We start from the raw sequence: 19954 nt of genomic DNA, 5'->3' as shown, positions 1-19954 counted from the left end.
ATTAATTTCCATTTTATTGCATGAATTAATTATTTGATCACCTACCAACCAGCAAGAATTCTGGCTCTCACAGACCGGTAAGTTTCTCTTTAAGAAGCCCTGCACAAGGCTGGGATGGGCTACAGGACAATAGGCAAGTGACATCTGTTCCACACAGACTCTCCACTGGTGTCCCACAGGTCTCAGTACTTGGTCCTCTTCTCTTTTCCTTGTATACTCACTCTCAAGTTACTTCCTCACACAGGTTCTCTTACCACTGCTATGCTGTTGATACTTAACTGATCTTCTTTTTCTCACCCTCAGATACCACAGCTTCTGTACTTCTGTCTGGCAGACATGTCATCATGGATGACTGCTCATCAGTTGAAGCTCAATCCTAGCAAAACTGAACTGCTGATCATCCAGGTGATTCATCCGCAGGTCATGATCTCAGCCACAGCTCGCAGGCTTGGGGTAACCATGGACAATACACTGTCCTTTTCCTCACATGTTGCTAATGTGACACGCTCATGTCAGTTCCTGCTCTACAACATTAAAAGGATTCTGCCATTTTTGTCCACACAGGCTGCTCAGGTACTTGTTCAGTCTCTTGTCATCTCAACACTGGACTACTGCAGCTCTCTCTATCAGGTCTACATATGAACACAATTCATCCTCTGTAAATGATCCATAATGCAGCTGTGTGACTTGACTTCAACCTGCCTAAGTTCTCTACACCACACAGCTGTGTTCCTCCACTGGCTCCTGTAGCTGAACACATCAGATTCAAAACTCTGATGCTTGACTACAAAGCCAAAAATGGACCAGCTCCTTCTGGACAAAGCCCTCATCACTCCTCACACTGCACCTCACACCATCAGATCTACAGCACTGCTCCCCTGTCCCACCATCTCTCAGGGTAAGAGGGAAGTTTACTACAAGACTCTTTTCTATTCTGGCACCGAGGTGGTGGGCTCTCTTCAATAGGGCTCTCTTCAGATTACGGTTGAAGACCTATGTATTCATGAATCACTTCAACTAGCACTTTTTCTTGTTGTATGTGTGTATTAATATTTTTTAAAAGCCACTGAACATAATTTTTTTTTTCTTTGTTTGTTTGTTTTTAAAAATATTTTCCAGGTTATTTATAACAGTAAGAATACTGTACTGTTATAAACAGTGCTGTTTGTTTGTTCATCAGGACATTTGCAGGATCAGACGTCTGGACTGCTGCAACAATAATTCATGTGTTGCAAGGAAAGTGTGGTGTTTGTGTCTGTCCAGAGTCCAGCTCAGGCTAATGATTTAATCACTCAAACACTCAATCTCAGATATTTGAGCAGAAACCCATCACGTGTGAGAGAACGCAGACATACGTGATGTAAGATCTGTTGCCTTCAAAGAGAAAACTAATCAGAATCATTCTGTCAGTATTTTTACGCCTGCTTTCTTCCAGCTCTGTCCAGTGGGTTGATCTAAAGAGGTCCTGACCAATGTCAGGGAGGCGTTGGCCCTAGAGCTGCTTTCTGATTGGCTGTCAGACAAGAGCAGGGTTAGTAGAGGTCAGCAGTTATCTCAGTATGAGGTACGTCTGCTGGAAGCTGGAGTAAATTTCTAACTTCTGATAACACAAACCTGTAGGCAAACACCAAAATTCAATACGTTTGTGTGGCAGCAGTAACTTCTGCTTTAATTTAATGTTCTGTTCATCACGGTTAATATTAATATTAATATTTATATTATTTGACTTTTTTTAACGTTTAATGCTTTTCCCTGACCACAGCTCAGGGTCATGTGAGTTAGTGAGTTGATGTGTGTTCATGCTTTTCTGCTCCACTTACACTAAATCTGAGTGAAAGACATAACAGCTGAGGCTCCGTTAGCCTCCGGTTGTTCCTCACACTCCTCTAAACCCATTTTTTTCCTGTCAATGAAGTGAACCGTACATGACATGCTCTGTGTCTGGGTGTTAAACCAGAGCTACGAGGTTACGCTACTTTACTAAACAATAAAATACATTTTAGTCAGCTAAACATCTGTCTGACATCTGTCTCTGATTAATTCAGTGGGATTTACTGTCACTGATAAACATACTTCATAATTAAACTTCGCCGTGTAGCTGAACACTGGAGCATCATGTGGAGAACATCATGATGACTTTGTTCTCTCATTCTAGTTCCCTGGAAGACATAATGATTTAACTAGATTTATTTGTGGATTTAAATATGTAAATGTGAACATTTTATTAAAAATCAATCAGTTTTATAAGGTTATGATCTGATATTAAATGATATCCTGTGATTACTACCTCACTAAGTCACTACCTCAACCAGATTCTGCACAGCATGTATTCTACTACATTTGTACACATCTGCACTTCATTCCCGACACGGACAGCTCGACTTGTTAGTCTCATATAAATTTCATATAAAAATTCTTCTGGTGTAAAACTAAATACACCAAACATTTCTTATGTGATCAACAACATTTGACAACATTTCAGAAGTCGGTGCAAGGTTTCCTCTGTGGTTAAGGTTCTGTGACTGGAAGGTTGTGTTTAACTCAAACACACAAAGCTCCTGTATGTCAGATCCCCTGACTGCCCCATTCTGATTCTGGATTACATTTTGTTCTACTTGCATTTCTATTTGGGTTAAAAACACAAAAGTCAAATCAATAAGTAATAAAAAGAGCAAACTAACGTGTGTGTGTGTGTGTGTGTGTGTGTGTGTGTGTGAGAGAGAGAGAGAGAGAGAGAGAGAGAGAGAGAGAGAGAGAGACGTCTTCATATGGAGACAGGTTTCCTTACAGGAATGTGGACAGATATTCAAGATGCCCGGCCCAGGGTCTTAATATAGCTCTGTAGAAAGTCTGTGTGACAGGAAAACTCCTAAACTCTTAATAGTCAGAAATGCTTTATTTGATCTTAAACACACACAAGGTCTGTTTGTTTAGCTCTGAATCATAATAACTAACACAAAGCTTCATTAACGGTCTGTGTACTTTTTGGTCATTGAAATTTCTTTTTATAAACAGAAACAAAAAAAATGAAAAAGAAAGTAATATTTTATTTTAAAATTTAAAATCCATAAACAAAAATGCAATCATTTGTTTTTTTGTGGGTTTTTTTTTCTAAATGATATCTTCAGTTACCAAAAAGGACTCGTACCAGTTAACACTAAGATAAGTCACAAATGACTCAGTGTCTGTATTCACACTCCCAATGTAGTGGTCCGTCTGTGTAATAACATTACAGAACGTTTAAACAAAGCACTTCCAAACATAAACAAGATTTTTTACAAAAATGTTTTATTACGATGATATTATAATGATCATAAGTCAGGATCACACCCGGAATTTTTTTCTGTTGGAACATTAGGGGGCATTCAGGCAGTTGTCTCTTGTGCTACGTGTTTTTGTTTACGTTTTGAGTTCAGGGGTCTGCCCCACACTAGTCTTAATCCCTTCCTCAGCACACCCTGTTCCTTGTGTGTCTAATTGTCTCCTTATTTATCCCTGCCTATATAAACACTGAGAGTGGGATTATAAATCATTATAAACACTGAGAGTGGGATTATAAATCATTATTAACACAGAGTGGGACTATAAATAATTATAAACACTGAGAGTGGGATTATAAATCATTATAAACACTGAGAGTGGGATTATAAATCATTATAAACACTGAGAGTGGGATTATAAATCATTATTAACACTGAGAGTGGGATTATAAATCATTATAAACACTGAGAGTGGGATTATAAATCATTATTAACACAGAGTGGGACTATAAATAATTATAAACACTGAGAGTGGGATTATAAATCATTATAAACACCAGAAAATGGGATTATATATAACTATAAACACTGAGAGTGGGATTATAAATCATTATAAACACTGAGAGTGGGATTATAAATCATTATTAACACAGAGTGGGACTATAAATAATTATAAACACTGAGAGTGGGATTATAAATCATTATAAACACTGAGAGTGGGATTATAAATCATTATAAACACTGAGAGTGGGATTATAAATCATTATTAACACTGAGAGTGGGATTATAAATCATTATAAACACTGAGAGTGGGATTATAAATCATTATTAACACAGAGTGGGACTATAAATAATTATAAACACTGAGAGTGGGATTATAAATCATTATAAACACCAGAAAATGGGATTATATATAACTATAAACACTGAGAGTGGGATTATAAATCATTATAAACACTGAGAGTGGGATTATAAATCATTATTAACACAGAGTGGGACTATAAATAATTATAAACACTGAGAGTGGGATTATAAATCATTATAAAACCTGAGAGTGGGATTATAAATCATTATAAACACTGAGGGTGGGATTATAAATCATTATAAACACCTGAGAGTGGGATTATAAATAACTATAAACACTGAGAGTGGGATTATAAATCATTATAAACACCAGAAAATGGGATTATAAATAACTATAAACACTGAGAGTGTGATTATAAATCATTATAAACACTGAGAGTGGGATTATAAATCATTATAAACACTGAGAGTGGGATTATAAATCATTATAAACACTGAGAGTGGGATTATAAATCATTATAAACACTGAGAGTGAAACTAAAAATCATTATAAACACTGATAGTTTGATTATAAATCATTATAAACGCAGAGTGGGATTATAAATCATTATAAACACCAAAGAGTGGGATTATAAATCATTATAAACCCTGAGAGTGGGATTATAAATCATTCTAAACACCCAGACTTTTTTTAAATGACTTGAAACCAAAACATCATGTTAAATTATTAAAAACTTTATTTTATTTTTCTGGAAAAAAAAAGAGTCTTTTCATCAGCTGCACTTTTTCCAACAAAGGATGATGAAAAGTTTCAGGAAATAAATAAGAGACATCACAAGGATGAGGATGATGAAACATCCCGAAACAACCGGACAATATACAGGAAAAGCAAATGCGTTCTGATTAACACGTATGCACACAGAGCCACACTGTGTCTGATTGTCTTTAGCGTGAGACGTTCAGTAGCTGATTTACTGTCCGAATCAATGAGAAAAATAATTGTCTTATTTATAGAGTAAATATTTTTTAGTTTTTTAATAATAATAATAAAAAAAGAGCCACAATGTTAAAAATACTAAAAAATGCTATATGATTTGGATGCCATGAAGGTTTTAAAAAAAATCCCTAATCTCAGCACATAAAGTGCAGCGTGTGGATTCGGATCAGACTTCTGCGTAAATAGAGCATTTTTGTAAAAAAAATTATAAAATAAACAAAAAAAAAACAATAATAATAAAATATCATATCTATTTTCCAAGACTGGTTAAATTTATTAATTTTTCATTTCTTAAAAATTGACTAAATTGATTCTGTACAGACTGCACTTTATGTACCTGAGAAACACACACACACACACACACACACACACACACACACACTATTAAAGGTCTGTTGTGTGTCACAGATTTCAGTCCCCATGTGTCTGTGTTCAGGAACATTTTTGTTACACGCTGTACATTCATCTCTCTCTCTCTGTCTCTCTCTCTCTCTCTCTCTCTCTCTCACACACACACACACACACGCACGCACACAGAGTTCTGTGTTTCACAGCTCATCCCTGTAGGTGGCGCTCTGAATGCCAGGAGGTGGAGCTCCACCCTTCAGGCTCTTGTACGAGCCCCTCCAGTCTGTGGGGACATTATCATCATCCCACACCGTGGACGTCTCCGTGTCACTCACCCACTCCACATCGCCCGCGTAGTGACAGGGCTGCACCAGCAGGGGGCTCGCTGAGAACGCCTGCAGATTCCGGTTCAGGAAGTGGGATTTGTAGTCTTCACTGTAACAAAAAGAAACAAACGTAACACAAATGTAAATACTGCAGGCTAACATTAGTGTCTACAGAAATACAGGGTCTGACTTCGCCCCTCCACACACACACACACACACACACACACACACATATATACACACACACATACAAACACACGTATACACACACATATACAGTACACATACACATACATACACACACACACACACACACACACATACATACACACACACACATATATATACACACACACATACACACACACATACATACATACACACACACACATACATACATATATACACACACACACATACATATACACACACACGCATACATATACACACACACGCATACATATACACACACATGCATACATATACACACACACACATACATATACACACACATACACACACACATACATATACACACACATACATATACACACACAAATGTAAAGGGATATACATCAAGACACAGAGCAGAGCCACCAGATTGTACCAGAGCTCTGTATTATTTCTGGATCAGTTTAAAATAAAAAACCGCACTGCAACCTCAAACACACAAAACTCCTAACTGCACGTTTATTTTTAGTTTTAAACCTATGATTAGGACAAATCATCTCATCTAACATCACAGACCTTTCCAGAGACATCAGAACACTGGAGTAGATGTTTTTACTGCAGAGAAACTGCCACTGTAGAGAACGCTGAAAACTCTAAAACTATTCAATAGAATTATTAATGACTAAAAACAAACCCTGAATCATGAGGTAAATAATCCACAATGCAGCTAAAGCAGCGTTTCTGTTCTCACTCTGAAGTGGATTATTTTCCTATAACGGTGTTTATTAAAAAAGGCATCATACTTTTTATCCATTTATTCTTACACTTAAATGGAGAAACAACTGTTGACTCGTCTGTATCAGCTATATTCAGTATTTATAATCATTCTCTCTTTATTCTCTGTCCATGTTAATTAGACAAAAAACTAATCTCAGCTGGTCATGTTACTGAGAAACCATAAAGAAGTGTAAACTCTTCTGTCCTGGAGATGTGGAGAACTTCAAGCTCCAGCGTAACCTCTGACTGATACACAGAGCTCACAGTGGAGACATCACACCACCCTGTGACCTGCTCTGCAGCTCTGGTGGTACTCACTTGGGATGTTTGTCGTACATGATGGGCAGGAACTCGTCCACAGGAAGCATTTTGGAGATGGGTTCAGCGTTGATCAGCTTCTGAGCTCCCTGCAGTGAGATGGCGTAGGACAGCGTCCAGTACGAATAACCAGCAACCACCAGGTTCTTTACTGTCTCCACCTGCTCCTCCTCACCAGGGTTAACCTGCTTCCTGCCCAGATATCTGACACATGCACACACACAATCTATTTAATTTAGATAGTGCTACCAGCATCAACAATACACCATATAAACTGACACATGCCGTCATCACAAGAATGCTAGCCAATCACACGCAGGCATGATGTCATGTGATCAATCGTTCCAACACACAAGACATCACACCTCAGTCATTAAAAGTTCTCTGCATATCGCGTTACTGTTTATTTCTTAAATTTAAATGAAAAAGATGGAGAGGTTTCCATAGTAACACGTTGACCACCAGGTGTCACTCACATGATGTCCCAGTCCAGCTCGGCTTGCTCCACCTCCTCCATCATCCTCATCACCCGCCGTTTGAAGTTACCCTGAAACCGAACATCGTCCTCCAAGATCAGTGCTTTGTCGAGCTGCATGTCCACCATCTGAGAGACAGAGACACACACACACACACAAATATCAAACCTATCACCACTTGTTACCTTAGTGAAACTAAGTGCAAGTATCTGCACATCAAAGTGTGCTGGTGTGTCAGAATTCAAATACACTCGTCTACAAATACGCAAGAATGTAATGACGCATGACTGCGAGTGGACTTAATGTAGGCTAGTATGAATAAGCACAAGGAAACTTTTAGCAGACATTATACACTCCGTGAACAGTATGCATGTATGTTCAGATCAGTGTGTTTGTGTATTTTTAAAGATGCCAGAAGAAATAAATGACATGAAACTGCATGTAGAGTTCATACACGTCATGAACAGTGTGCGAAAATGTGAAGACGTTTGCAAGATATCGTTCAAATACAGTGTGCAAGCATATAAAAAGCTAGTCTGCTAGTATGAAGTGCTATAAGACTGCAGTGTGTGTAGGAGCTTCTCACCTCCTTCCAGATGTAGTAGTGGCTCAGGAAACATCCCACCTCCCCTTTTGTGAGCGTGCGGCCGGAGAACGGGTCGTAATATCCGGGCAGGAGATCCACACCCAGGATCTTAATATCACTGCTGTTCAGAGCTCTATACACACACACACACACACACACACACACACACACATTAATACATTTATACCACAGCAGTGGTAAATTTCTGATTGATGTTCAGGTGTTGATTAATTCTCTCTAACTGCAGCTTTGTCTGTAGGGCAGGTTTATATTAATGACTCTTTCTGCGACCTTATCGTTACCATAGTAATAGTGTAACTAACTCACTGTGAAGATTCATTCATTCATTCATTTTCTACCGCTTATCTGAACTACCTCGGGTCACGGGGAGCCTGTGCCTATCTCAGGCGTCATCGGGCATCAAGGCAGGATACACCCTGGACGGAGTGCCAACCCATCACAGGGCACACACACACACACTCTCATTCACTCACACAATCACACACTACAGACAATTTTCCAGAGATGCCAATCAACCTACCATGCATGTCTTTGGACCGGGGGAGGAAACCGGAGTACCCGGAGGAAACCCCCGAGGCACGGGGAGAACATGCAAACTCCACACACACAAGGTGGAGGTGGGAATCGAACCCCGACCCTGGAGGTGTGAGGCGAACGTGCTAACCACTAAGACACCGTGACCCCCCACTGTGAAGATCAAATGTAATTAATAATAAATTGTAATCTTTGGTAAGTTGCTGTTATAGAAAAGTAACCCAACAGAGTGAACAGTAACTCTGCAGCACTCCGTCACTCAGTAACTAAAGGTGAAGGTGTAGAACTGACGCTCCGTCCACAGCATCCACCACTTTAGCGCTGATCTCCAGCTCGTAGAGAGACCACAGCATCCTCTCTCTGCGGTCAGGTCGCCTGCGCAGGTTAATCAGGTAAATCTGAAGAACACACACACACACACACACACACACTGAGTGACATTCACCATTCTTACAGATTTACTCCTTTAATCCTTAAAACACGTGAGTCTCGAACATGAGGCCGTGAGCTGAGTTTCTATACGGAGCAGTCCGGTCGGAGCTGCAGGGTTTATTCACCTCATCAAAGCCCATCAGGTCCAACTGCTTGGGGAACACGTGTACGTAGCGGGACAAATACATGGGAGGTCCATCAACTGCACAGACCATAAAAAAGTGAGATTATCAGCACCTTTTTTTATTGGTTTGTATAAGACTAAGTCTAAAAGTCCAGCATCGTGGGAGAAAATAAAAACAAAAATTCCTCAAAATGTCCAGTGTTTCCTTATTACACACATTCTCTACATATCCAGTCAATAAACACACAGTCAGATCGAGTACAAAACTGAATTATTTAAACAAATTTGATTTACAAAAAGTTACTTCACTAATCAGATACATCATGATCTGTATAAAAACTATCAAAATAAACATCAACCCTGTGATGATGGACTTATGGGACACACTGGGTTTAGACTTTACACAAACAAATAGAAAAGTGGTTAAAGAAGTAAAGCTGAAAACATGTAAACATCACAGTCTGATAGCTTAGTCTGATATACAGCTCCAGATGTAATGAACTACACATCTGGATTCACATCATGCTGGATGATGGAACCTGGGCCACAGTCACAAACTTCACTTTTTAGCCAATTAAAATTTTGCTTGTTTATTTGAGAATATAAAATTTATAGCATTATCTCATTTAATGTTAAACATCAAACACGTGAAAGTGTAATGAGAAAAAGTTACAGCTTCATCTGACTGTTAGAGAAAACGACTCGACGTCACAGTACACAAAAAACCTCTCAGCAGTCAGAACCCACTCACTCAGAGCGTCCAGGTAGAGATGGACGAAGTTAACGCGGTCGTCCTCCACGGTCTGGTGCGGTTTAGCGGGAACGTTCACGTAGCCGTAACGCTCTTTATTACACACGTACATCTGAACCTCTGCATCGACAAAACACACACAGTTCAGTCTCATTAACACACCGAGCAGAGCCACAGAACCTAAATTATTGCACAGAATCACCAGAAAGGGTTTACAGCTCCATGCATAAGTATTGGTCCCCTTTAAAACATTTCATAGTGTTACAACCTTCATGTGTAAACGAGTCAAGATTAAACGATACAAAACTGATTCGATTCCGTTTGATTTACGATGCTGGCGTCATGATTCAATTTGATTCTCAGAATATTTTAAACAAACTTTGAAAGAAGGATAATAATGACTGAAAAGACGCCCTGATTGTTTCTTGAATTCTAAACAATGCAAAACAACATGCAATTTTGTGTCTGTAAATTAAAAAACTCTATGAACAGAAATCATTTCAATGTACGTTATTAAAATGGGTTAAAAACACAAAGTGTGACGTTTGGAAGAAATGATACATGTGATGTGAAGCATTGATGCTGGCAGCATGGTGCGGGTAGCATGGTGCTGGTAGCACTGGTGCGGGTAGCATTGGTGCGGGTAGCATAGTGCGGGTAGCATGGTGTTGGTAGCATTGGTGCGGGTAGCATTGGTGCGGGTAGCGTTGGTGCGGGTAGCATAGTGCGGGTAGCATTGGTGCTGGTAGCATTGGTGCTGGTAGCATTGGTGCTGGTAGCATTGGTGCGGGTAGAATTGGTGCGGGTAGCATGGTGCGGGTAGCATTGGTGCGGGTAGCATTGGTGCTGGTAGCATTGGTGCGGGTAGAATTGGTGCGGGAAGCATTGGTGCGGGTAGCACCGGTGCGGGTAGCACCGGTGCGGGTAGCATGGTGTTGGTAGCGTTGGTGCGGGTAGCGTTGGTGCGGGTAGCGTTGGTGCGGGTAGCACAGTGCGGGTAGCATTGGTGCTGGTAGCATTGGTGCTGGTAGCATTGGTGCTGGTAGCATGGTGCTGGTAGCATGGTGCGGGTAGCATGGTGTCATGTCTATGTATTGTGGTGTAAACTGCAGCAGTGAATCTTGAGGGCATTTTGTACCTGAAACTCTGCAGGAGAAGGCAAAGACGATGATGTCATCATAGGGCCAGGAGTAATCTGTGTGCGGTGGGTAGAAAGCGAGGCTCTTGGTGTTCTCCTTGCGCAGGTCCAGCAGCATGGTGGAATGGACCATGGGAACTGGGAAACATCCTGTCCGGTACCGATACCTGGTCGGGAAATACTCGGCTGTGCGACGGTAATAACCCTAAAATAAAACCGCAATATATATCGAACAACAGACTTCACTGATAAAACTGGAAAAAAGTCCACCATGTGAATCATTTAAAAATCTGTTCAAGCATGTACGCCGTTACCATAGAAACGATAGAACTAGCGTGTTCGTATAAACCGTATCTGCTGTTCTAGAGAACTAATCAACAAATGAGCACCAATCAGACCGCAGAGCTCAGTAGCTGTGTGGTGTAAATGTGTGTGATGCCCCTGAGCTGCCGTACCTGAGGTGTGATGCCACACCAGTAGTTGGAGTAGGCAGACTGAGAGTCCAGCATGGGGGAGATCACAGACTTATTCTCAGCCATGAGGAGGTTCAGCGTGTCTGGGTTGGTCAGGATGTTGTCTGTGTCTGCAAACTACAGAGCACAAAGCGCACACACACACACGAAACTCAAATTGGACCAGTACTATCAGGTGAGACACAGAACTGGAGAATGTGTGTGTGTGTGTGTGTGTGTGTGTGTGTGTGTGTGGTCACAGATTTACTCTACCAGGATATAATCAGCCCATCGTTTCTTGGCAAAGTTCAGCGCCGCCTGTTTGAGCCTCATGACATGTTCGTAGCGGCCGTTAGTCCAGTGTTTAGGCCCCAGTTCACCTGCATAAGAGCTGAACACAGAGAGAACAGTAACACAAATCAACACAACAACACAAACACAACAACACAAACACAACAATACAAGTTAAACTGAACACTTATAGGTGAAAGGAGATTTTTTTAACTTACTGTGGACTGCAGCACACGACACAGCATTCATTATTTACTGTAATTGTTCCACCGTACACACCGAACACAGACCAAACACACACTGAACACACACTCTGAACACACCAAACACAGACCAAACACACTAAACAGGCAAAACACACACAGAACACAGACCAAACACAAACCAAACACACAGACCAAACACACACCGAACACACCGATCATAACCCAAACTCACCAAACACAGACCAAACACAAACCAAACACACAGACCAAACACACACCTCACACACACTAAACACACAATAAACACACACCAAACACACACATGCACCAAACACACACTAAAACACTGCACCCACATCGAACACACACACCACACACACTCAGTGAACACACACCACACACACTCAGTGAACACACACCACGTATACGCACCACGCACACACACTAAACACACACCACACATACACTGAACTTGCACCAAACACATCCTACACATATACCCCACAAACACTACACACACTAAAGACACACTAAACACACAGGCAGGTTTAAGCATGCCCACATTCCTAAACCTCAGAGAACAGGGTAAGTGAATGTTTGCCCCCGGGGCAGCTGGGATACGACGCCTCTGTCATTGACCCACTTCAGGGTTGAACTGTACTTCAATATTTCTGTACATGAACAGATAAACTCAGACCTGCTCCATCTTATATCTTACTGGTAAGGGAGGCGTGGCCTCTCTGTGTGTCAGTCTCAGTGAAGTAGGCGTGGCCTCTGTGTGTGTCAGTCTCAGTGAAGTAGGCGTGGCCTCTCTGTGTGTCAGTCTCAGTGAAGTAGGCGTGGCCTCTGTGTGTCAGTCTCAGTGAAGTAGGCGTGCCCTCTCTGTGTGTCAGTCTCAGTGAAATGGGCGTGGCCTCTCTGTGTGTCAGTCTCGGTGAAGTAGGCGTGGCCTCTGTGTGTGTCGGTACCAGTGAAGTAGGCGTGGCCTCTGTGTGTGTCAGTCTCGGGTAAGGAGGCGTGGCCTATCTGTGTGTATGTCTCAGTGAAGCAGGCATGGCCTCTGTGTGTGTGTCAGTCTCAGTGAAGGAGGCGTGGCCTCTATGTGTGTCAGTCTCAGTGAAGGAGGCGTGGCCTCAATTGAATATTCTTGCCTTGTTTCTCAGTGATGTTCAGAGATTTTTCCTTTATTTTTCATGTAATATTAACCAGACCATAAGAATGATCTTTATTTCCTGTATTTGAGAAACTTCTGATATTGAAATGAGGAAGACTCACATGGGCTTGTCCATGGGCCTCCACTCCACATAGTGATAGTACTGCTGCATGACGGTCAGCCACTCCCTCAGGACTGCAGTGGTGTTATCAGTGTTGTGGTCTGTCGCCGCCCTGGTGTGGAACAGAGGTAGAGCCCAGATTTGGATTAGAGCTGTACAACTATATGGTAACATGACGATATATTTTTATTACAATGACATTAATGTCATCTGTATTGTCAGTGTTGTTAATGATTTTAACTTCACTGTAGCATGTAAAAGATTGGAGATGAAAAGTATTTTGTGGCCTCTTACATTTTTACTGTTTATTGTTACCTTGTTATTTAATTTTTTTTATTTAAAAATAAACAAAAACTGTAACAACAAACAGAAATGTAAAAATCAGACTGAATAAGAAATCGTATGCATTTGACAATAAAGTAACTCATTATCTGTGATTTACTTCCAGAAAAACACAAAATATATAAAGCTACTAAACTGTGCACTGGTGTGAGAAGCTTTAGTGACTTTATAAATAACTGAATTAACAAAACTGGACTAGACTAAAAGGTCCCTTTTAATGGTAGCATCTCACCTTTAAAACTGTGTACAGAAATAAAAACTGTGTACAGTATTAAAGTATTATATGATTTGCTTCTTCTACATCCTGCATGTACAGAAATGCACAGACGTGTAGAAGGAATTAATGAGCAGGTCACTGAGGGACAGTTTCTGGTGCACACGGAGTTTGATGATGAAGAGATTTTGACTGGAATGTGAACTGAACATGATTTGCTCCACAAGGAGCAAAGCCCAAGCCCAGAAGAAGATCAGAAGAAGACCTGTAGAAGCGCAGAAGAAGCTCAGAAGAAGCCCAGAAGAAGCTCAGAAGAAGCTCAGAAGAAGCCCAGAAGAAACCCAGAAGAAGCCCAGAAGAAGCCCAGGCGAAGCCCTGAAGAAGCCCTGAAGAAGCTCAGAAGAAACCCAGTAGAAGCCCAGGAGAAACCCAGTCCTACCAGATGGAGATGCGTTCTTTGGGGTAGTTGAGCCTCTCCAGAGCTCCGAGGTAATAGGGCAGAGAGTGCGCTGAGTTCCGGCTGATGATGGCCATCACCACCGTGGGCGCCTGCATCTCCGACTCCTCCGAGTAGTTCTCCTCCGAAAAATAACTTTCTGCTCGGGGAAAAAAGAGACAGAACACAAAACCCCAGAGCAACATTGTGCTGAACCCCCTCTCTCTTTTCCACTCGATCCGCGTCAGCAATCCTGGGCTCCAACTCCCAAACCCCCCACCCAAACTGTTTAACCCACCCGTATTCTCACCACACACGCCTCCTGCCCTGAGCTGCGTCTAAAACCGAACTCAATGCGCCATCTATAGGAAGGAATATTTATTAATGTAGTCATTTATTTAGCAAAATCTTTAATCCAAAGCGACTTGCACATGAGGAATACTAACAGAGCTGACGTTTTAAGACTTCATCATCTCATCATCATCATCATCATCTTCATCTTCTTCTTCTTCATCAGCCCATCCGAACCACATTTACTGTGCGATTCCAGCATTTCCATCATTTTATGATTATTAATTGTTTTAATTTACAAAAATGAATATTACAAATATTGCTCTAACTCAGAAGATATAATTTTGTGTTCCGATCTGTGATCCATGTTTGTATCATATTCTGTTTTTGTTCTATTGGTGAATTTTTAATACATTATTCAGAGCAGAATATTTGACTGTTTTTTGTGACCCTGTTGCTCTGTCGCTTCTCCTGGTCACTGGATGAGGAACTTACAGAAGTAGTTGGAGGTAATAGGTCATGATGTAGTAGATGGAGGTAATAGGTCATGATGTATTAGATGGAGGTAATAGGTCATGATGTAGTAGATGGAGGTAATAGGTCATTATGTAGTAGATGGAGGTAATAGGTCATGATGTAGTAGATGGAGGTAATAGGTCATGATGTAGTAGATGGAGGTAATAGGTCATGATGTAGTAGATGGAGGTAATAGGTCATGATGTAGTAGATGGAGGTAATAGGTCATGATGTAGTAGATGGAGGTAATAGGTCATTATGTAGTAGATGGAGGTAATAGGTCATGATGTAGTAGATGGAGGTAATAGGTCATGATGTAGTAGATGGAGGTAATAGGTCATGATGTAGTAGATGGAGGTAATAGGTCATGATGTAGTAGATGGAGGTAATAGGTCATGATGTAGTAGATGGAGGTAATAGGTCATGATGACACAATGATGATCACACAAATGATCCTCAGTGATCACAGACACTTTAAGTCTCTCTGGTGTAATGATTAAAACTGACACTTCCTGTAGGGATAAAAAGATGTAGTCCTACTTTCTAGGAAGAACTTTCCAGGGTCAGACGCAGCGACATCAGACGCGCCGCCGCACGCGCACTCTGTCTAGTCTGCCTCACTGCGTTTATGTTGAACTTTAAGCCAATCGTAGTGCAGGAGGCGGGATTTATCAGAATACAGGTAGGGAAAGAAAAACCCCGAAAATCCTCTGGTTTCCTTTAAGAAAAGCAACGTGTGTGCGAGTTTCATTACAACTTCCGGCTGCGGACTGAACAGAGGGGGGCGCTGCAGCAAGAAAAAACCTGGAAGTCCTGAAAGAGAATGATTAAAACTCATTTGATAGATTTATCCTAAATAATGTGTTTAATCATTTCACACTTACAAACTTTTAATGTTAAAAAATCCGAGACCCAAACTTTTAGTTTTACAAACACATTATTGTTTTATATAACACACATATAGACATTTATATAATCTATGTTAATTAATATACACGTTTAACTTGAACACTATGCTAATTAATAAATGACACCCAACGTGTCAGACCACATCCTCACTGTGGAGAGTCTGAATCAGAATCTGACCTCTCTTATATCCTCCCTTAATGGATGGGGAAGTGGGGTGGGGTAGAATGGTGAGGTAGAATGGTGGGGTAGAGTGATGGGGTAGAATGATGGGGTAGAATGATGGAGTAGAATGGTGGGGTAGAATGGTGGGGTAGAATGATGGAGTAGAATGATGGGGTAGAGTGATGGGGTAGAATATTGGGGTAGAATGGTGGGGTAGAATGATGGAGTAGAATGATGGGGTAGAGTGATGGGGTAGAATGGTGGGGTAGAATGGTGGGGTAGAATGATGGAGTAGAATGATGGGGTAGAGTGATGGGGTAGAATGGTGGGGTAAAATGGTGGGGTAGAATGATGGAGTAGAATGGTGGGGTAGAATGGTGGGGTAGAATGATGGAGTAGAATGATGGGGTAGAGTGATGGGGTACATTTACATTTACAGCATTTAGCAGACATTTAGCAGGGTAGAATGGTGGGGTAGAATGGTGGGGTAGAATGGTGGGGTAGAATGGAGTAGAGTGATGGGGTAGACTCCTGGGGTAGAATGATGGAGTACAATGGTGGGGTAGAATGGTGGGGTAGAATGGAGGGGTAGAGTGATGGGGTAGAATGGTGGGGTAGAATGGTGGGGTAGAATGATGGAGTTGAATGGTGGGGTAGAATGGTGGGGTAGAATGATGGAGTAGAATGATGGAGTAGAATGGTGGGGTAGAATGATGGAGTAGAATGGTGGGGTAGAATGATGGAGTAGAATGGTGGGGTAGAATGATGGAGTAGAATGGTGGGGTAGAATGGTGGGGTAGAATGATGGAGTAGAATGGTGGGGTAGAATGATGGAGTAGAATGGTGGGGTAGAATGGTGGGGTAGAATGATGGAGTAGAATTTTGGGGTAGAATGATGGAGTAGAATGGTGGGGTAGAATGATGGAGTAGAATGGTGGGGTAGAGGGGAGTTAAAGCCAGAAGGTTTATTGACAACGAGAAAATTGCAGCTTAGAAGAAAAAGTCTGTTCTCTATCTTTCAATAAATTGCCACAAGAGGGCGGTGTTGAGCTTGAGCACTCTCCACCTCCACCTGAACAACATGCAGCATCTTCATGAATTTAGAAATATTTCTTCCAGTAAAATCTCGAGTCATTTGGATCCTGAGGAGAAGATGTGACTGTGTCAGAGATGTAAAAGTGCTGGTGCTTTTTTTCTTCACCCAGAGCTCTCACAAAATCTCTACATTGATTCAGTCTCACATTTATCACCAGCTGTCCACTCAGGAAGCTGAACAGAATTGACAAGCGACATCGGCACTATTGAGGACCGGAGCACAAAGGGATGCTGAGACACTGGGAAGGGACAAAGAGAAGAGGAAAATGACGGTGAAGAAAACTAAACCCAAGGAACGCTGGAGATGAAGAGATATACAGCTGACAAGCAGTTAAACCAATTTCACTTGGCCCCTGAAACACAATTGAAGCAGGACTGTGCTGGAACCCAGGCCGGGTCAAAGAGGGGGCCGTTTTGGCACCTGCTCCCGCCCCTTCGCACACTGCTCCGGCCCTGCGAGGGCACTTTCCCAGCAACCCCTGCACACCCACAGCTCAGAGAGTTCATGTGACTCATGGGTAACTTTTCACAGCTGGGTCAAAGGTCAGAGCCACGGGGCAGCAGGGTGTGGCGGCCCAGTCACGGCACACAAGCTGGTCATCTCAACTCAAACATTTATTCAGCGCAGAGCTGAGAGGGCAGGAGGAGAGAGGCGGGGGTACTTCAGAGGGGTCTGAGCACTAGTGGGGGTCTTAGTGATATAGCTGCTAAAACCACAGCCACAATGAGTGGGGGGTCGTATCAAAGCAAGATGGTCCAGTGGTCAGCTGCAGCTCCTCTTTTCTTTGGTCAGTCCCAAATCCCTCAGAGGCCCCGGCTGCAATGCTCTGGGAAACTCTGGAACTTCTTGTGGACACATTAATAATAAGCACTGACATTCTCGTGCAGACGTCAATAAGTGTCACTTCTGCTCCCACGGTCCATCCGGACCGAGAAACCTTCATCAGCTGCCCTCATAATCAACACCCAACCCAGGACAGGAAACACAAAACATTACTCTACATGTTTCATAGAATAATCAAAGTAAAATAATCAGTAACTAACATCCTGTATTTTTGTATTAACAAAACAATTATTTCTGTAATTCAAAGAAATCTAATTCAGTCTCATACTGACACAGAATATAATGAACAATAACAATAATATCTGATACAACACAGTGAATAAAACAATAAGATACGATAGGAACATCTGCCATTTTTTCTAATATCTAAATCATTAAATAATAATGAATAATAAATGTTTAATGGAATAAATCATTGTGTGTGCTGCTGTTTTAGGAAAATAATCAACCAGGTCACATGATCACTTTCCTCTAACAGCACATCATTTATTCCTTTTATAACATGGTGATTTGTCATGGACTGAAATTTTTTATTCAATTAAAAACATTGTACTGTTTATCTGTTTACAGTTCTAGTTATATTTAGGCTAATGCTTGCAAAACTAGTTAGTTCCAGTTTTTTTTTTCTTTACTGCAGTCATAAACAGTCTGTCCCTCACCATCATCTCTTCTTTGTCCTGAAGATGCCACAAAACCTAATGTTACAGCTTTACGTTTAACTGTTACAAGAAGTTATAGAAACGTCATTGTACCAATGATCCGTCATGGCATTCTTTGTGAAGGAGCGGTTGCTATAGAAACGATAAGTTATAGCGCATGAACGTAAACCTGTGCTAATGTCACAGCTCCTGCTGCAGGGAAGGAATCAGTGCTCTGGAAAGTCGTCTTTATAGATGAATTGACTGGTGACCAGAACATCAGCACCTCCACATCCCCTGTGACCAGTAGGACTGAAGCACTTAGATGAGAAAGGTTTACAAGTGTTTCAGTTTGATTTGTCGGGTCAATAGCATGGATTCACAGCTGCAAACACTCTTCATCCTCCTGCACATTAAATATAAAAAAAAAAACTCAAACAGACTTAGTTATTATAATCAGGATCTGACCAAAAACATATACAGTCTTGAATCGTTTGAATGCAGACAGAGAATACTGTTGGATATAAATATTCACATAAGAAGTGATACGTTATTATTTATTAAAAATTGAGAAACAAAAAAATTCTCACAATATTTCTCTTTAAATCTCGTAAATTCGTCCACACTACAGACTACAGGGGATATTAAAAAGTGCAGAATAATTCTATAAATAAAATCCATACCAAATACACGGAACTAAAATGAGAAGGTTAAAGTGAAGCTTTATATATAAAGATATAAATAATCAGGTGGTGTTATGTTGAGCTTTACAGGTTTCACATTTCATAATAAAAGCCTTTTGCTTTTTGTAAAACATATTTGTGTTAATAACCTTTTAGTCATACAATGAGGTTTTTAATCATAACACAAATATCCCGCATTCATTTAGTCATGAATTTGTCAGGATTTACACATAAAAATCATTTTCTTCCAGCAAAAATGAAGATAGAACCCTTGCTCTAAAACAAACACAGATTTAGTTTAGTGCTATGTTCGTATACAATTCATCGATTCTAAAGATCTGGATAAACGACTAACATTCTCACCTGTTCAGTTAATGCATAGAAATAATTCACATTGATGTGTAAACCTTGGACTCGGATAAGATACGTGTGTTTTAAATTGAAATAGATGCCTATTTTTCTGACCAATCATCTTTAAATGATCTGTTTTATTTGTATAAACATGACTTTTCCCACATAAACATTGACAGATCTATGA

At 40.9% G+C, this 19954-nt stretch overlaps 1 protein-coding gene across 1 annotated transcript; it reads right to left on the bottom strand.

The window, feature by feature from the left end:
- Positions 1-4783: 4783 nt before the first annotated feature.
- On the bottom strand, positions 4784-14548 carry cercam (cerebral endothelial cell adhesion molecule). The gene is made up of 12 exons (XM_060896358.1): positions 14282-14548; positions 13288-13398; positions 11789-11906; positions 11519-11653; positions 11064-11268; positions 9926-10045; positions 9176-9252; positions 8910-9016; positions 8064-8196; positions 7478-7605; positions 7002-7205; positions 4784-5844 (listed from the first exon to the last, which is right to left on the bottom strand). Exons 1-12 carry the CDS (start codon positions 14482-14484, stop codon positions 5610-5612), a joined length of 1776 nt encoding a protein of 591 aa, XP_060752341.1. The 5' UTR covers positions 14485-14548; the 3' UTR covers positions 4784-5609.
- Positions 14549-19954: the final 5406 nt, after the last annotated feature.

The sequence above is a fragment of the Tachysurus vachellii genome, chromosome 20, assembly GCF_030014155.1.
Source record: "Tachysurus vachellii isolate PV-2020 chromosome 20, HZAU_Pvac_v1, whole genome shotgun sequence".
Taxonomy (NCBI): domain Eukaryota; kingdom Metazoa; phylum Chordata; class Actinopteri; order Siluriformes; family Bagridae; genus Tachysurus; species Tachysurus vachellii.
Note: the sequence above shows the minus strand (reverse complement) of the source record. Positions and strands in the feature narration are given on the sequence as shown.